General features: G+C 28.4%; 1 protein-coding gene across 5 annotated transcripts in view; it reads left to right on the top strand.

The window, feature by feature from the left end:
* RapGAP1 (Rap GTPase activating protein 1) overlaps positions 1-15,743 on the top strand; it is a 69,145-nt gene that overhangs the window by 33,103 nt on the left and 20,299 nt on the right. For 4 of the 5 annotated variants that reach the window (XM_043039489.3, XM_087159714.1, XM_043039492.3 and 1 more), the window contains exon 3: positions 6,250-6,336. In XM_043039489.3, coding sequence (XP_042895423.2) covers positions 6,250-6,336 — 87 coding nt within the window. Of the gene's footprint in view, positions 1-6,249; positions 6,337-12,999; positions 13,298-15,743 lie in introns of those variants that run through there. The other variant, XM_043039493.3, reaches the window with a different exon arrangement.

The following is a 15,743-nucleotide window of genomic DNA, read 5'->3' as shown; positions in this document are numbered from 1 at the left end:
AAAGTGGAAAACTGAGGTGTGGCCGAATATTATACAGAATTATAAAGAGAAAGACATTTTTAATGCTGACTAAGCTGGACTATTTTACCAATTGATTCCTTAGGCTTAGGCTGAGATGTAGTACGAAGTACCTGCCCGCAGAACGGCCACTTCTTCATCTGTATTGATGCCCGTGGGCAACTAGAGTACTACCAATTGATTCCCAATCAGGCGTTGAAATTTAAAGGAGAACAATGCACTAATGGGAAACTCTCCAAAGTGAGAATAACAGCAAACATGAATGGCTCAGAAAAGTGAAAACTAACTGTCGTAGGTAAATCTCAAAAATCGAGGTGCTTTAAAAAATTTTAAAAACTGCCCTTAAACTATTAGCCAATCAAAACGCGTGATGACCACCCATTTTTTTGAAGAACTTCGACAGTGGGACAGTGATTTATTAAAAGTAAATCTTAAAATTGTTCTTGAAGACAATTGCGCAGCTCACCCCCATTTAGAAAGTCTAAAGTCTAAGCTCGTATTTTTACCACCAAATACGACTTCTGTGTTGCAACCCATGGACCAGGGTGTTATTCACAGTCTGAAGTCTCACTATAGGAGACAATTAGTTATGCATATTTTAGTTAACTATGAAAATATCATGGACTCAGAATGCAACATTTCTCATCTAGAAGCAATAGTTTTGCTAAAAAAATCATGGAGGCAAGTAACATCAGCCAAAATCTGCAACTGTTTCCGACATTCAGATCTTTCAAAGGATTTAGAGGAAAAATATTCCAATGTGGATGAAGAAAATTCATCTCTTTATAGCTAAAAAAACATGGAATTGACATTTTCCTAAGTACGTTATTGAGCAATTTGAATGTTGCGATGATGAAATATGCACTTCTGAAGTATGCACACTGATGAAGTATGCATCACTTCTGAAAAACCGATGATGACATTATCAGTGAAATAAAACAAACGAACGAAAGTAGGGAAGACTTATTAGAAAAAAATTTTGAAGAAGAAAATGAACTTTCAGCACCATCTATAAATGAAGTAAAATCAGCCATAAATGTCCTTAATATGTTATTTTCTACAGGAAATGTAGATCAAAAAATTCATTCTTTGATGAACTCTATTTAAAATCAAATTATGTTTAATCAAAAATCACAAATGTTTTTCATTAATTTTTGCTTAAATATCTGTTAATTATTTAATAATTTTTTAAAATAACTTATGTAAAATTGCAAACCCAATTTTCAATCTATTGCAAATCCAATTTTAATTTTCGTCATTTCATAATTGTTTTTTTTTTTCTTTATATCTTATTGATATTGTGATATAGGATCATCTTTTTGAAGGGAATATTCACATGTATTTTGGTGAATGTGCGAGGACTATATTTCAACCCCAAATGTTGATAGCAAAAAAATCTATATTTTTTATCCAGAGGCATTATTTTAGCTTTTGTTTTACCTTAGACATTAGTTTTATTAATTTTTCATTTCAAAAATAAAAATTTATTTATTACATATACATATGCATGTATTAAAAGTTTCACTGTTCAAAAGAGGTGAAGAAAATGAAAAAATAATTATTTTTTAATTTTAACAACTGAACCAGCAATTTAGGATATTATGTTTTCAAACAAAAATGTTTTCAATTTGACCAAATTTAAAAAATTATTCCGAGTTGATTGAATTCTTTGCAAAATTAAATAGAGTGCAAAAGGGTTAATATTTATCTTTCATTTTTCAGTAATATGAATTTGATTTTTCGAAGGTTTCTCATATCTATGAAACATTATTGCTCACATTTTAAACAATTTAAAGTTTAATCATGCAAACATAACAATTTCTTTTTCACTTGTTATTTTTTTCTAAGTATTTTCCTTTTTTATGAAAAAAAAATCAATTTTTATTAAGTGTCACTTACAGAATTTGTCATTCTGAAGTGAAACTTCAGTTTAATGTTTTGAACTTACACATTATTAAGTAGAGATTTTTAACGTCTTAAAGTTATATAATAGTTGTATTTAATGAAACTGTCCGGTGTTTTTTTTTTAATGCTATTTTTTTAAACACCAACTTTTGATTTGCTTTCTTAAAAATTTTTGTAAGAAATTCATGCAACATATAAGATAGTTTTTATATAAAATCAATTAGAATATCTGGAAAACTACCAGAAATTTTCTTAAATAAATTCTGTCAAGTTACACCCAGTATTTTATTGTTACATTTTTTTTTGTGCAAAACCTTAAGAAAGTTTTAAAATTATTTTACTGAAATTTTAATATCAATGTTAAATGGATCTGAGACCTGGGTTTTTTAAAACAAAGATGGGAATCTACTCAGAAAATTTATTGATTAGAAGACTTTATGAAGCCACTAATAAAAATAATTCACAGAGAAGATGTAACCATGAAATAGAAAATATGATTAAATGGAAAAACAAAAAAATTGATCAAAGCTAAAAGATTACAGTGGATAGAACAGTTAAAAGAATGAGAAAAAAGTACCCAAGAAAATTATGAAAGGAAAATAGTATAATAATAGAAAAAGAGAAGGACTAAAGCTAAAATGGCTGGATCAGGTTGAAAACTAAAAAAGTGGAAAAAGAAATCTAAGGAAACAGTGACGGGGAACACTCTATTGTAGAGGAAGCCAAATGCCCATCAAGGGCTGTAGAACTGTAAAAGGAGAATATAATATAAGTATGGAGCCCTCCCCCTCTTTTTTTTTAAAATCTAATTTCCCTCTTTTTTTTTTTGACATAGTCAAGTATGGAGCCGTGGTGGCTTAAGGGATCACAATGAGGTAAATCGGGTTCGAATCCCAGCGATGACTGATCAATACAAATTCCGCACCTGGCTAGCACCGACCACAGTGCTGACGTAAAGTGTCCTCAGTGGTAGGCCATGTAATGCAAATGCGGGTTAGTTCCATCAAAAAATCCTCCATGAAAGCAAATTTCTCCCAATGTTAGGAAAATTGATTTTAAAAAGTATATTTAAAACTCGATTTCTCAGGAAACTATTCAACCGGTTTCGCTCAAATTTTGTATTTTGCCATGTAAAATTAGTTACTTTAAAGTTATGTACCTTACTATTCAGAAGTTTTACGACATAGAATTAATTATCTTTAGATAAACGAATTTTATCCTTAGGTGCAAAAATTCTTCAATTCACTTAAAAAGTTCTCGACATTTGAATTGTAGCGTATACCGTTCTGTACGTCATTTTAAAGCATGTAATCTTACATTGCAAAAGTATAAAATTTGATGAAATCGTCTGAATAGCTCCTGATAAATCGAATTTTAATAATTCGATTTTTCAGGAATTATTCAACCGATTTCTCCCGAATTTTGTATTTTGCTTTGTAAAATTACGTACTTTAAAATGGCGTAATAAATCGTGTACCTTATAATTCAAAAAAATTTTGAAATATTTAATAACATTTATTTTTCGCTTTGAATTATTTTTGGCAAAATTAATTTTATAATTGTGTGCGAAAATCTTTTATTCGCTTAAAAAGTTTTCGAGATGCGCGAAACATGCAAAAAAAAAGAATTAATATCATGTGGTTCAAACTTTGGATCGCTCACCTGATCAAACTATGAGGACCATGTTTCCCAGATTGTGGCTACTATTTTGAGGGTCAGAAAACCGAATCCGTTGAAGAAAAAAAAATTATGTTTATTCAGAGAAAGTGCGTTTTTTGGTCTGATTTCATAACTTAAAATATCGTCTGTATTAATTAACATATTTGAGGTCACAAACCCTCGAACCATTAAGTTTGAGTGTTAGCGTGAGGATCCTATCATTAGGTCAAAAGCTATACAGGGTGATCCGTTTTTTTTTTTTTTTTTTTTGGCGAACTGTACCTCGTTTTTATCAGTGTAAATACTTTTTCTTGCTTGTATTTGATGCAGGTTTTTGACAAAATAACACTTCTATACAAACTCTTTTTTTGACATTTCTCAAAAAAGACTCAGATAATTATTTTGTAAATTTCGATGTGTTTACTTCATGCGATTCCTCATACATATCAATGAAGTTTAGAGGTTTGAGTGGTCGACAATAAATTATAAACGGAAAATATTGTTTTTGAATCCTCTACGCCAAAAATTGTAGCAATATGTTAGTAATTTGTAACAATTATTTTAGTTATTGTATGCAATAATTGCACGAAATTTCCTGTGCAAAAAATTTCCTTTCTTTATCTTAAAAATTTATGAAGACGCGGACATTTTAATGGAAAAAAAAACTAATCTTATTTTGGGTTTACGACTACTATTGTTCAACTTCGTAGTCTTGTAATTTTGAACCAATCCAGAAGACAAGGAAACTCCTGGATCAGTCCCCCCCCCCCAGAGGTATGATTTGATATGGTAGCATGGAGGACTTTGTGACTCGACAGATTTAACGTGCATCAGTCACCATTTACAACACGGAGAGTCTTCGACTGGCGGGGATCGAACCCACGAACTCTTGGATATGGGCGCAGTGCCCTACCAATGAGGCTATCCCGGCCCTTTTGCCGAATAGGATTCACTACAAAATTATGAAGGAAATTTTTTTTTCCGCGCATGCGTGGTATAAAAACACTACACTTTTTTTAGTTATATCTTGCACATTTTTCAACGATTTTTTTTTTTTTTTTAAATTTAAAGCAATCATTTTGTAATTAATTTTAAATTGCTCCAAGAATTTTGTTTAATTCTATTGAATATTTTTAAAGTTATAGCTAAGTAATTCTATCGAATATTAAGTAAATATTTGAGCTAGGTTTACAAAATTTATCGCAATTAATGCATATAATAATCAAAATATTTGTTACAAGTTAAAAAACTTATTGCTACAGTTTTTGACATAGGGTATTCAGAAACACTATTTTCCGTTCGTAACTTATTGTCTTCCTCAAACCTCTAAAAGCTTTAAAATGTGTTAGTATAGACGAGTTTCCATTATTTTGTCCAACCCTTGTGCTTGTAACAATAGTTACTACTGTGGACCATTTCACGTTTTCCGCGACTGTGTGAAAGATTATTTTTTTCCTTAGTTTCTGTGGGGGGGGGGGAGCATATTGTTTTTTTTTTCTTTATTAATACTACAAATCATTTATTTATTTATTTTTTTTAAAAACTGGACTTGTTGCAGTTTGATCCTGATGTCCCATCGGTCTAATAATTAATAATGACCAATAATTTTAAATTAAAAAGACTATTGGGAAACATATAACCCAAGATTGTTTTTAATGTTGTCAAATGATACATTTTCAAAATCATGCAAAACAACGTAAAAGTATAAAAATAATACTTATGTTATGACCTCACTTTTTATAGCTTTGATTTCGGTTATTTTCTTCACAAAATAATGCATAAATCTTTATTAAAACATGCAATTTCTTCAAAGCTATGCCGCCTTGACAGTTTCATGAGGGCTGCCAACTTTCCAAATCGAAAGAGGGGAGTACGAAAAACCATAATGTGCAAATCTTATGTTAAATTGGGATCTATTTTGCTCCATAGTCTACTTGGGACATATATGTCCCGAGTTATCTGTTGAGTTTAGTAGTAAACTTAAGTATGGAGTTCGTCAATAAAAATAATTCAGAGGGGGTTGGAGGGAGTTTGAGATTTTCATTTTTATAATTTATATTTAAAGTGTAAAGCAAGAATATTATTACATCTTCGTCAAGCACATTCTTTTTAGTAAAAAAAATACATTTATAAAAGCAACTATAACCTGCAAAAATTTCTTTTCATTAGAATATATTCCAAATGAACTTAAAAATTAAGATGTTAATAATTTTTATTTAAACCAAATTTTAAAAAAAAAAATCATTTAAAGTATATATTTTTTATCATATTAAACTTCATAACTCCGCCTACATTTATTTTTACTTATCATTTTTAACTATTCGCTGTAAGTATTAATTATCCAGTCACTTGGTAATTTTAAAAAATCATTGCATTATCTTGCAAATGCTTGGACCAAATTTATTGTTTTCGTTATGGAATAATTTATCTTAAATATTTCACCGATTTTGTTTAGTGTTCCATATCTGTTTATTTTATTTATTATTTATTTATCGCTTGAAATCTAGTGTCACTAATAACCTTTAATTAGGTCTATTCTGTTTTTCATCATTAGAAGAAGAAAAAAAATTTCTCCAGAATTATTGGTGTTTATTTATTTTCAGTGTTAGTATGTTATTTTACTTTGTAGGTTATATCCCCATTAAGCATTGCCTTTTACCCCTTTAGAATCCCAATGACCTCTTTGAACTGCTAGAAAGACTCTCCACTAGTCGCTTGGATGATCAGAGATGTGCTCTGCCTACTCTACTCCAGGTAACGTTGTGCATTTTAATTTTCAATTTATTTTCCAGGTGAATTGCGATAAGATGAGTTGTGTTATGGAAAAGAAAGAAAAAAAACGACGTCGTTGAACATCCGTTGCGCGAAGGAAGCTCATTAATTTGAACTTGAGCAGCATTTCCTTGATATATACCTAGAATTTCCGATCCAAATCGTCCTTTCTTCGTTTTTCCCTTGAAATAAAATTATTTTTAGTTTTGATGATAAAACTCTGATATCATCCATGAAAAGAAGTGCGCCTTTATTTTTTTTATAAATAATTTAGATATAAAGTCAAACCCCGCTATAGTGAACACGGCTTATAGTGAACTCCCGGATATAGTGAACGAAATGCTCGGTCTCGTGTAGTGGATATAATGAACCAAAAAAGTGAGGAAGTTGGATATAATGAACTTTTTTCAGTCTTCAACCCCCCCCCCATTTCTTCAGTCCCCCCCCCTTTTCTTTGTAATAATTTTGAAATATCTACTTCAAAATAAATACATATACCGATTTTTAAAACCATCTATTGAAACTACTTTTATGTGCTCGAATGGCAGGTTAGACAGGTTTAAAAAGCGGAATAACAGAAACTCAGGAAAAATTATCTGAGAGTCGGGAAGTGTTTCCATATCTGATGTTGAGGATTGCTCATCAGCTGAAGATTACCAATTTTTATTTGTACGCAAGACGATGAGTGATGAAAAATAACTCATTTTTTGCTACTACATAATATTTTTCAGTCATTTATATGAATATAATGTCATAAAAGGGAGGAGTTTGGGAACCATTAGTGAAATTGCCTGCGTAACTGATATAGTGAACTCCCGGTTATAGTGAACCGAAATTTCGATCCCTTGAAGGTTCACTATAGCGGGGTTTGACTTATTTTTATTTACAAGGACATTAATGTGCCGTACAACCTACATAAAACAAGTATTTTAAACTTTTTGTAAAATAATTCTTATGTTAATTTACTGCAGAGTTGGGGTTTTGGACGTCCTAAACTGGTTTTGGACAGGGCACGTGGGTTTTACTGTCTTAAACTGACTAAAACTGCCTTAAAGTGTCCAAAACCTTGAACATTTTTATATGGTAAAAATTTTATATGTGTGTAACCATTACTTACACATAATAATTACATATATTAATAAATATTTGATACTTTTACTTTAGTTTATTTTTGCTAATATAATGGGAAAAGATTAATAACTTTTGAAGCTGCACAATTCACCTAATAACAAAAGTATAATCAATGCAATATTAAAAATAATAATAAACTTTTTTAATAAAACATAAACTTGTCTTCATTTTGTTTTTTGTTCAAAAAGTAACCTTTTGTTTTTCGCATTATATTTTTAAAATTGTGACATAATTTGAACGAAAGGGTCTTGGAGAATTTGAACAAAAGGGTTTTGGACAGTTTATAAGACACTTTTGGACAGAGGGATTTCGGACAGGACGGTTTAAACTGTGGATTAATTCATTCTGCCCTAAACCTTGCCAACCCTGATTTACGTTTCGCTCATGCCTTTATGTGTTTGTCAATTTGGAAACCCAAAAACTCAAAAATTTAATATCGATAGTTTTTATTTTGTTGCCAATAAATGTTTAAATAAAAGAAGTAAAACAAGCTTCAAATGTGAGGTAAAATCCAGATTTCAGAAATGGAGCTGCAACCCATATTTCTTTTGCAAATAATTATCTACCTTTAGTACGGGAAGAACTTATCTTTCACCTTCATAAGTAATTTAAAGTATGGTAAAAGTGAAATCAGGCAAACTTAGAGTAAGCCATAAAGTTTTAAATACTGAAATGAAATTTTCAAAATATCAAAATGAAAACAAATTATGAGATAAGATTACGCATTAAAGAATTTCTCTTCCAATAATTTGTTTGCATTTTAATGTTTTCTAATTTTTTTTTCAGCAATTGAAACTTCATGGCTAACTCTAGGTTTGCCTGATCTCACTTTTTCACCATTTTCAATTTTAAATTTGTTAAAGAGGTGCGGCAGAATTAGCGATGAAAAGTTTCTTCCGCGATATACCATCCTCTTAAATTATAATGAAGTAGATTACTGATAAAGTCGAGATTATTATTTATTTCAAGAGTAAAGAATTCGTGATTCACGGATGAAATTAATAGTTTTGACGTATAGAATAATATATAACTTTAAAAAAAAAAATTTTTAAGGAATGAATTAAAAGTTATGCTGGGATAACAATTTTTTTTTCAAAAGGCTACTGCTATGCTGATGCCGCCTGCTGCCCCTGCATTAAATTCAAGCTAGAATAAATATATTTAAAAAATATTCTGCATTTTTAAAATCTAAAACTATTCTTTATTAAAATAGATTCAACATTTTTTTTTCACTTAACATGGAAATAAATATTCGAAATAAATTTGAATTATTCTTTAAAATTAAGATTAACTTGGTTAAAAAATAAAAGAACAAAATTATTTTGTATTTATAACGCATCATTTTAACAAGTAATCAGGCATTCATGCTTATTATACTATTCAGAACTAAAAAATTTCGTCAATTATTGACGATGTTTCAGAGGTTATCATTGAAATTTTATATATTATTAAAATACGTTATATTAAACCCACACTTTCACTAAGCTACTTTAGGGCATAATTTATTATACATATCTTTGTTCTCACATAGTTATTTACCATGCCATTACATGGTATTCACAGTAGAGCAATTGTAAACAACGAACGGCTGATGGGCACAGGTGACGTGATTTCGCGAATAATCAAATGACTTCCAGTTTCATACGAAAACGAAAATAAGCGTTTTCTTCTTAATAACTAAATAATTAGCTCTTTTAAAAAAGTAATGTTTTCTGTGAGTTTTGAAAGATTCTGAATGCATTAAGATTTTTTTTAAAAAAATTGACTGGAATCGTCCATTATACCGCATTAAAATATTTTTAATCTGACATAATTACCATATTTAATTTCGCCGCGATAACCACCGAAAAAAGGCGATTGAAAAACTACATTAATTTAGATGGTGCGCGTCAAAAAAATTTTCAGTTTTTAATTTCCGATTTTTTTTTTCCGAAAAAAAAATTATAATAGTTTTTTTTTTATTTTTTATGTTCAGGTACCTTACGAGACAGATATCGAAACTTTTATGTTTGTAATTGAAATTGAATTATTTTTTTATTTCTATATGAGTTAATTTTATGTTAATTGCACTACGACCCTGAAAGCCATGTAATCCGCAATGCATAATTTATCCCTTTTCAGCATGTCTTTTTAATCTCGGATTGATCATGCGGAAAGATTTATCTTGAAATTCCATTCCGTTAGAAAAATTACTTCTATTTATATAAGTATATAAATTAGTTTTCCTTGCTTCCGTTTGGTTAAAAGCAGAACTGGGTTTTTGCCGGTAAAAACCAGGGGGGGGGAATGAGAAAAAACTGGTAAATGCTGTCAACTCATGTTTAATTATTTACGGATATAGTGGTTTGCTATTATATATATTGTTTCTATATTATAGCTAATATTAAGAATTATTAGACAGTATATAATTTTATATGTATGTTAGCGAGTAACAAGCCATGAGATAAGTGATGCAATGTAAGATATCTCCTAAATTTTAATTGTAAAAAAAAAAATTTCGCACAACCAGTTGAGGCAAATCTTCTATTAACAACTTAGAAAACTGATAAATGTTCAATGACAGCCAATAACAATTAATTAAATATTAAATTATAAATTTCATTATATTATATCATTGTATATTATAACTTTATTATAGCTGCATTTATAAACAAAAAATTACCGGAAAGCTCAAGTAAGCGGAATTAAGGAAATTTATAAAAAGAAATTAAATAATATTCATTCTAATTATTATTATTATCATTTTACAAAATAATATTCGAAACATTACAATTCTACAGTAGTGATTAAATAAGAATTTATCTAACCAATCTTTTGTCAATTATTTTTAGAAAATGAGATTTGGAGAAAAAAATTTTTTTTTTATTTATTTCACTTTGTACGTGCATTTTTAAGATCAGAAATTTTTTTTCGTGCAAATGAATTAAAAGCATTAAAAAAAATTTTTTTTGTGCATGAAGATTACAAAAATCAAGAAGAACAACAAAAAGGAATATTAATGAACCATACATTAGAAATTAAGATAAAAGTGTTATTTTCAAATCATAAGACTAGACCACTGACAACATACTAATACACAAATGTTTTATTTTGGACAAAAGTTAGGTTAATTTATAAATAAATATATAATAAAATTAATATATATATATATATAGTATATATTTAAGGCAAAAACATGTCTCCTAGTGGTTCTAGTAGAAAAACATGAAAAAAATAATACAAAAAAATAAATAAATAAATAAATAAGTCAACATTAAGACAACTTTGGCACAGAATATTATTTTAAAAGAAAAATAGAGCATATTCTTTTAAAAGAAAAACCAACTGAAAAGTTATAATTTACAAAACTAAACACCTATGTGAAAAGTTGTAATTTATAGTTTACTTAAAGACATATTTTTTTCTCAATTTTATCAAAGCTGATAAACTAAAATTTTATTCCAAATATTGCGGAAGGATAGTAATTTTTAGCATGTTACAAACACATTAAAAAATATCAAGAAATAAAAGTAAAAAAGAACAAATCAGGTAAAATATTTTTTATTAGAAATATCAAGAAAATTTTGATCCTTGCAAACATTTATGGAACATTAGTTCTTAAAATGATCATATATTGTACTGCAATTTTTAGTACAATACTATTTGACAATGCTCCGAATACTCGTTTCAATACTGCTTTAATGTACGCTTTTAAGATGTTCATGGAAATAGCAGAAACAATAAGAAATTTTTCTGAGGATGGGCAACTGCTTCTTTTTACAAAAATCTTTTTTTAGTACGCCTACAGGAATTACGATTGTTTCCATAAACCATTTTTACTAGTTTTTTGTTTCGTAATTTGTTGCAATGAATAAGTGTAGTACGTATGTCTATGCTTATGCTTTGTTCTAGTAAACCATTCATGTAATACCATAATTATCGCGTCTTTCCAAAATATTATTTTTTTCCAACTTTTTTAATTATTTGTAATGGAATTGCCTATAATAATTTTGTTTTTATAGTTGTATTGAGGATTAATTTCTTTTTGTTATCGATCTTAATATAGTACGACTATTTCGCATTAAATTTACCGGAAAAGTTAACCATCATGTTATCAACAAATGTAAAGGCAGTATTTTTTCAGCATATGCTTTCAATTTTCTAGATGGTGTGTTTGTCGTGTAATACTTATTTATTTATTTTTAGAGTGATTAACGGAATATACTAAATTTGAATTAAAATTTCTATTGATGCTTTATTAATTTTCAATTTTAAACTTTTATTTTTAAGTTAAATATGATATATCAAGACAATTAATTTCATTGCAAATTAATAGCAATATTTTGCAAGTTTTGTATAGTTGAGTGAAAGGGTACTTCTACGTTCACATGAATTTATCTAATTTCAAATATGGGCAAGATGACCTTTAAGATAGATTCACATTTCACAAACTTTAAATTATGCTTTTCATACTCGAAAATTCGATATTTTATTTTTGTTTCAGCATTATTCTTTATATTAAGCAATTATTATATTATATTAAACAATATAATATATTATATTAAGCAATTATAAAAAATAAAAGCATTTATGCAAAAAGTGTAGTTAACGTTGTAAGTATCTCTCCTTTTAAATTTTGTTTCATTTTTAATTAAATAAATGTTAAACCCGAACTTCGATTAAACGATTTTTATAATTAAATATTACGTACAGTGGATAATACAGTATTGAAATGCAAGCTATTACATTTTTTAGTAAACTAGATAAAAAATTGAAGGAGTTATAGAATGGGCACATTTCCTTTGCTGCCGCCTGTAATGTAATTTATTTTAGTAACTTTCTAAAGTTGGTTCAAAGCATGTATAAAAATTTTAAAATGATTGTTCGATTAAAAATATTTAAAAAAACATCCGTTAAAAAAAAATTTCGGTTGTGAAAAATATCCTCACTTTCTCTTTTTTTGTATTCCGCGGCTGATAATATTGATAAATTATTTTATTAAAATCGTCTGCTCTTAGTTACCGAATAATAAAAAAAAAAGATTAATTCTTTGTTTAATAACAAAATTATTATAATGGTTATCTTTCATTATTTACTGCTCTCAAGCTTATTATCACTAAGAAAAGCAAAATCAGTGCGATAACGGTAAACTTGAGATTTCTATTCCTCATCGATTGATGATTGGAAGAGGCATTCTTTTCATTTTCGCCGAACTTCTTCGGTTCGGAACTTTCACCCTTTGCTCCCGCGCTGTTTGTTTATTACCTGCGGTTAGAAATTTCACTCGCGTAGGTGAATGAAAACGATATTTATTATTAGATGAAGAATCGTTAATTATAGATCGAATTTAATTGACCGTAAGGGGAAAATCGTTTTCTTCTGCATCCTATTCAAATTGGGCCAACTGGTCTTTTTTAACTGTGTCAGAGATCGAAAACTTTAAGTGAGGCTACAGGTACGGCATCCACTCAAAACGGGCCAATTGAATCCATGCATCACTGCAGGTGTGTTACGTGGCTCCTAGTTTCCCCCCTCACATGCACCTGTGGCCTTGGAAAGTTAAACTAGTTGTTCTGTTCTTAAACACCTCCCTCTGCTTGTTCCATATGCCTGTGTTTGTATGTGCTCCGTAGCGTTATATTATATTTCCATCATGGCTTCTACATCCTGCCTTGTAACAAATTAAATGAATGGATGAATAGTAATAAGGAGCGATTTTCTTACTTCAGAGAGTCCAGTCAAAAATAACACTTGATTGCATAAGCATAGCCAGCACTATATTGTTTTCCTTCCTCTTTCCCCCCTTCCCCCCACTTCTGATTCCTATCTCATGGTAAATATGCTTCATGTTCAGTGCATTTGTGTTCTTGGTTGATAAAAATCTTGATGTGATTTAACTGATTGTGCAGCACTTGGTTCAAAATTAGCCAATTAATTTTAAAGTTATTGTCAGTTTGATGTTATTGTTAGTAAAAGAAAGAAAGAAAGAACTTGTTTCTAAGTGCTTAAAAAAAAAACATAAATGATGCGAAATAATTAAAGAAATCTATATATAGTTTTATTATATTATGTAAAAGTTTTTTTGTTTTTAACACTAATTTTTATAATGGAAAATTATGTAATGAAAAATTATGTAGGAAAATATTATGTAAAAAAATATATAAGATTATGTAATAAATTATATAATAAAAAACAAATTTACAGTTTGCAGGTAAAAAGAAAATTTAATTTTCTTACAATTTGAAATAAAGTTTTAAGCTTATAGAATTTTTAATATATTTAACGATAAATTTGATAAAACAATTATAAATTTTTTGAAAATTCTTAGACATTGAAAGAAATTTATAGTCTTAAAAAAATTTTAAAAATTGCTTTAAGTTAACGAAGATTAAACACGTTTAGCATTAGTTTGATAGAATAAATATAAATTTTAATGCTTCTTATATTGAAAGACCAAATACTTTCATTACTTTTTATTGCTTTCAGCAAAGTAATAAACTTTTATATCAGTTGTATTAAAAAGAATTATTTCAATTTTCTTTTGACATTTACTGCCTGTTTATCATATTAGAATTATGTTTACTGTTTTGCCTATTTATCATTGTTGAATTGTTTCATTTTATGAAACATTTGCTACCTATTTGGCTTTAATTTGTGTGAAAAAATTAAGTTACTTTTTTTTGCATTTAATTTTATGTTGAAATAGATTTCGAACCAGAAAATTAGTTCTTTATTTATGCAACAAGACATGTTCATATAGGAGGGTATCTAATCAATATATTAATTATTGCAATTGGCTACTGAATTGTTTAGCTGTATGAAATAAAATCATTTAGTCCTGAATCAATTTTAAATTACTTTAACTGTGGGTCTTACAGCAATATATTGAAATCCTCTACAGGGGTCTGTCCAGGCCGAATTTACTACCGTTTAGCGGTACCTTCACAAATTCAACTTTAGGAAAAACGGTAGTTTCACAAATTCAATTTTAGGAAAAACGGTCGTTTCACAAAATACTTTCTATTAAAATTTTATTTTTGTATCCCTTAAGAAACGATAAATCCATATTTTAGTGTTGATTTTTTAATATAATTTTTAATTTTTCACAAATTATGTCTAAATTTTCACAAAATAGGTACCTCTCAGAAAAACCTAGACAGACCCCTGCTCTAGATATACTTTTTTTTTCTTTCTAAATATCATTGCAAAAATAGAATTATCTTTTCGAAAAAAAATTTAAAAAGTTATGCTAGCATATATATACACATATGGCTGATTCTCACAAAATATGACAATTTACTGTCCCTTGCTCCAAAATCTAATACTATAATACTAAAAGAACTTTTTTTAAATTTTTTTTTTTTTTTTTTAAATAGCATTGCTATTAGCATTTTAAAATGACTTTGCACTAGCATTGACTGTTTTGTATAGTTAAAAAATTTAATTGAACTTCAAAATTTCATGTTTCTGGCATGTCACAAACAATGTTTCCAATAATAACTAGCTTCAAAACTTCCCATAAATTTTTCGGTATCTAATTTTTTTTTTATCTCAACCGGTGTAAGCATTTCTAGAATATACGCAGAGGGTATTATTTACAAAAACTTCGTTTAATATTATTTTTTCTGTCAAGAAAATCTGTCATTTTCCTGGCTACTTTTATTTAGTGGCTTATAACCAAAATAGATAGAGCCAGCAATCAATACTTATGTTAATATATTGATTAGATACCCTCCTATATGAACATGTCTTGTTGCATAAATAAAGAACTAATTTTCTGGTTCGAAATCTATTTCAAAAATTTTTTCAAGGTGAATAGGTTTTTGTGTTGTCATTTTCCTAACTTCTTGAAATCATTAATAACATAAACTACATAGATTTATCTGAGTGATTTTAAGAAAGCCTGTTGTTTTCTGCAGAATATATACGTCTTAGGCCAAAATATTAAATTAAAGTTATATGCTATAAAAGGGCGAATTTGTCATTTTCCTGGCTTATGAATGCCAGGACATTGAAGTGTTACCAGAATTTTTTTTTTAGTGCTAATACTGTAAGGGGGGAAAGCAAATATTAACCTAATGCCAAGTTTATGTATGATTGTAGTATGCTTGGATGTAATCAAAGTTATTTAATGATTGATTATTATAGACAATTTTATTCTGTGCATATCAGCAACAAAAATTTTTTTGATTCTTTCTACAATGAATAAAAAGAATTAATTTAAGCAATTTATGGTCCATCTAACATAAAGGCTTATGTTGAGTTATTAACTTAAAATG

The sequence above is a fragment of the Parasteatoda tepidariorum genome, chromosome 3, assembly GCF_982258835.1.
Source record: "Parasteatoda tepidariorum strain Cologne lab strain chromosome 3, Ptep-v5.0, whole genome shotgun sequence".
NCBI classification, from domain to species: domain Eukaryota; kingdom Metazoa; phylum Arthropoda; class Arachnida; order Araneae; family Theridiidae; genus Parasteatoda; species Parasteatoda tepidariorum.
Note: the sequence above shows the minus strand (reverse complement) of the source record. Positions and strands in the feature narration are given on the sequence as shown.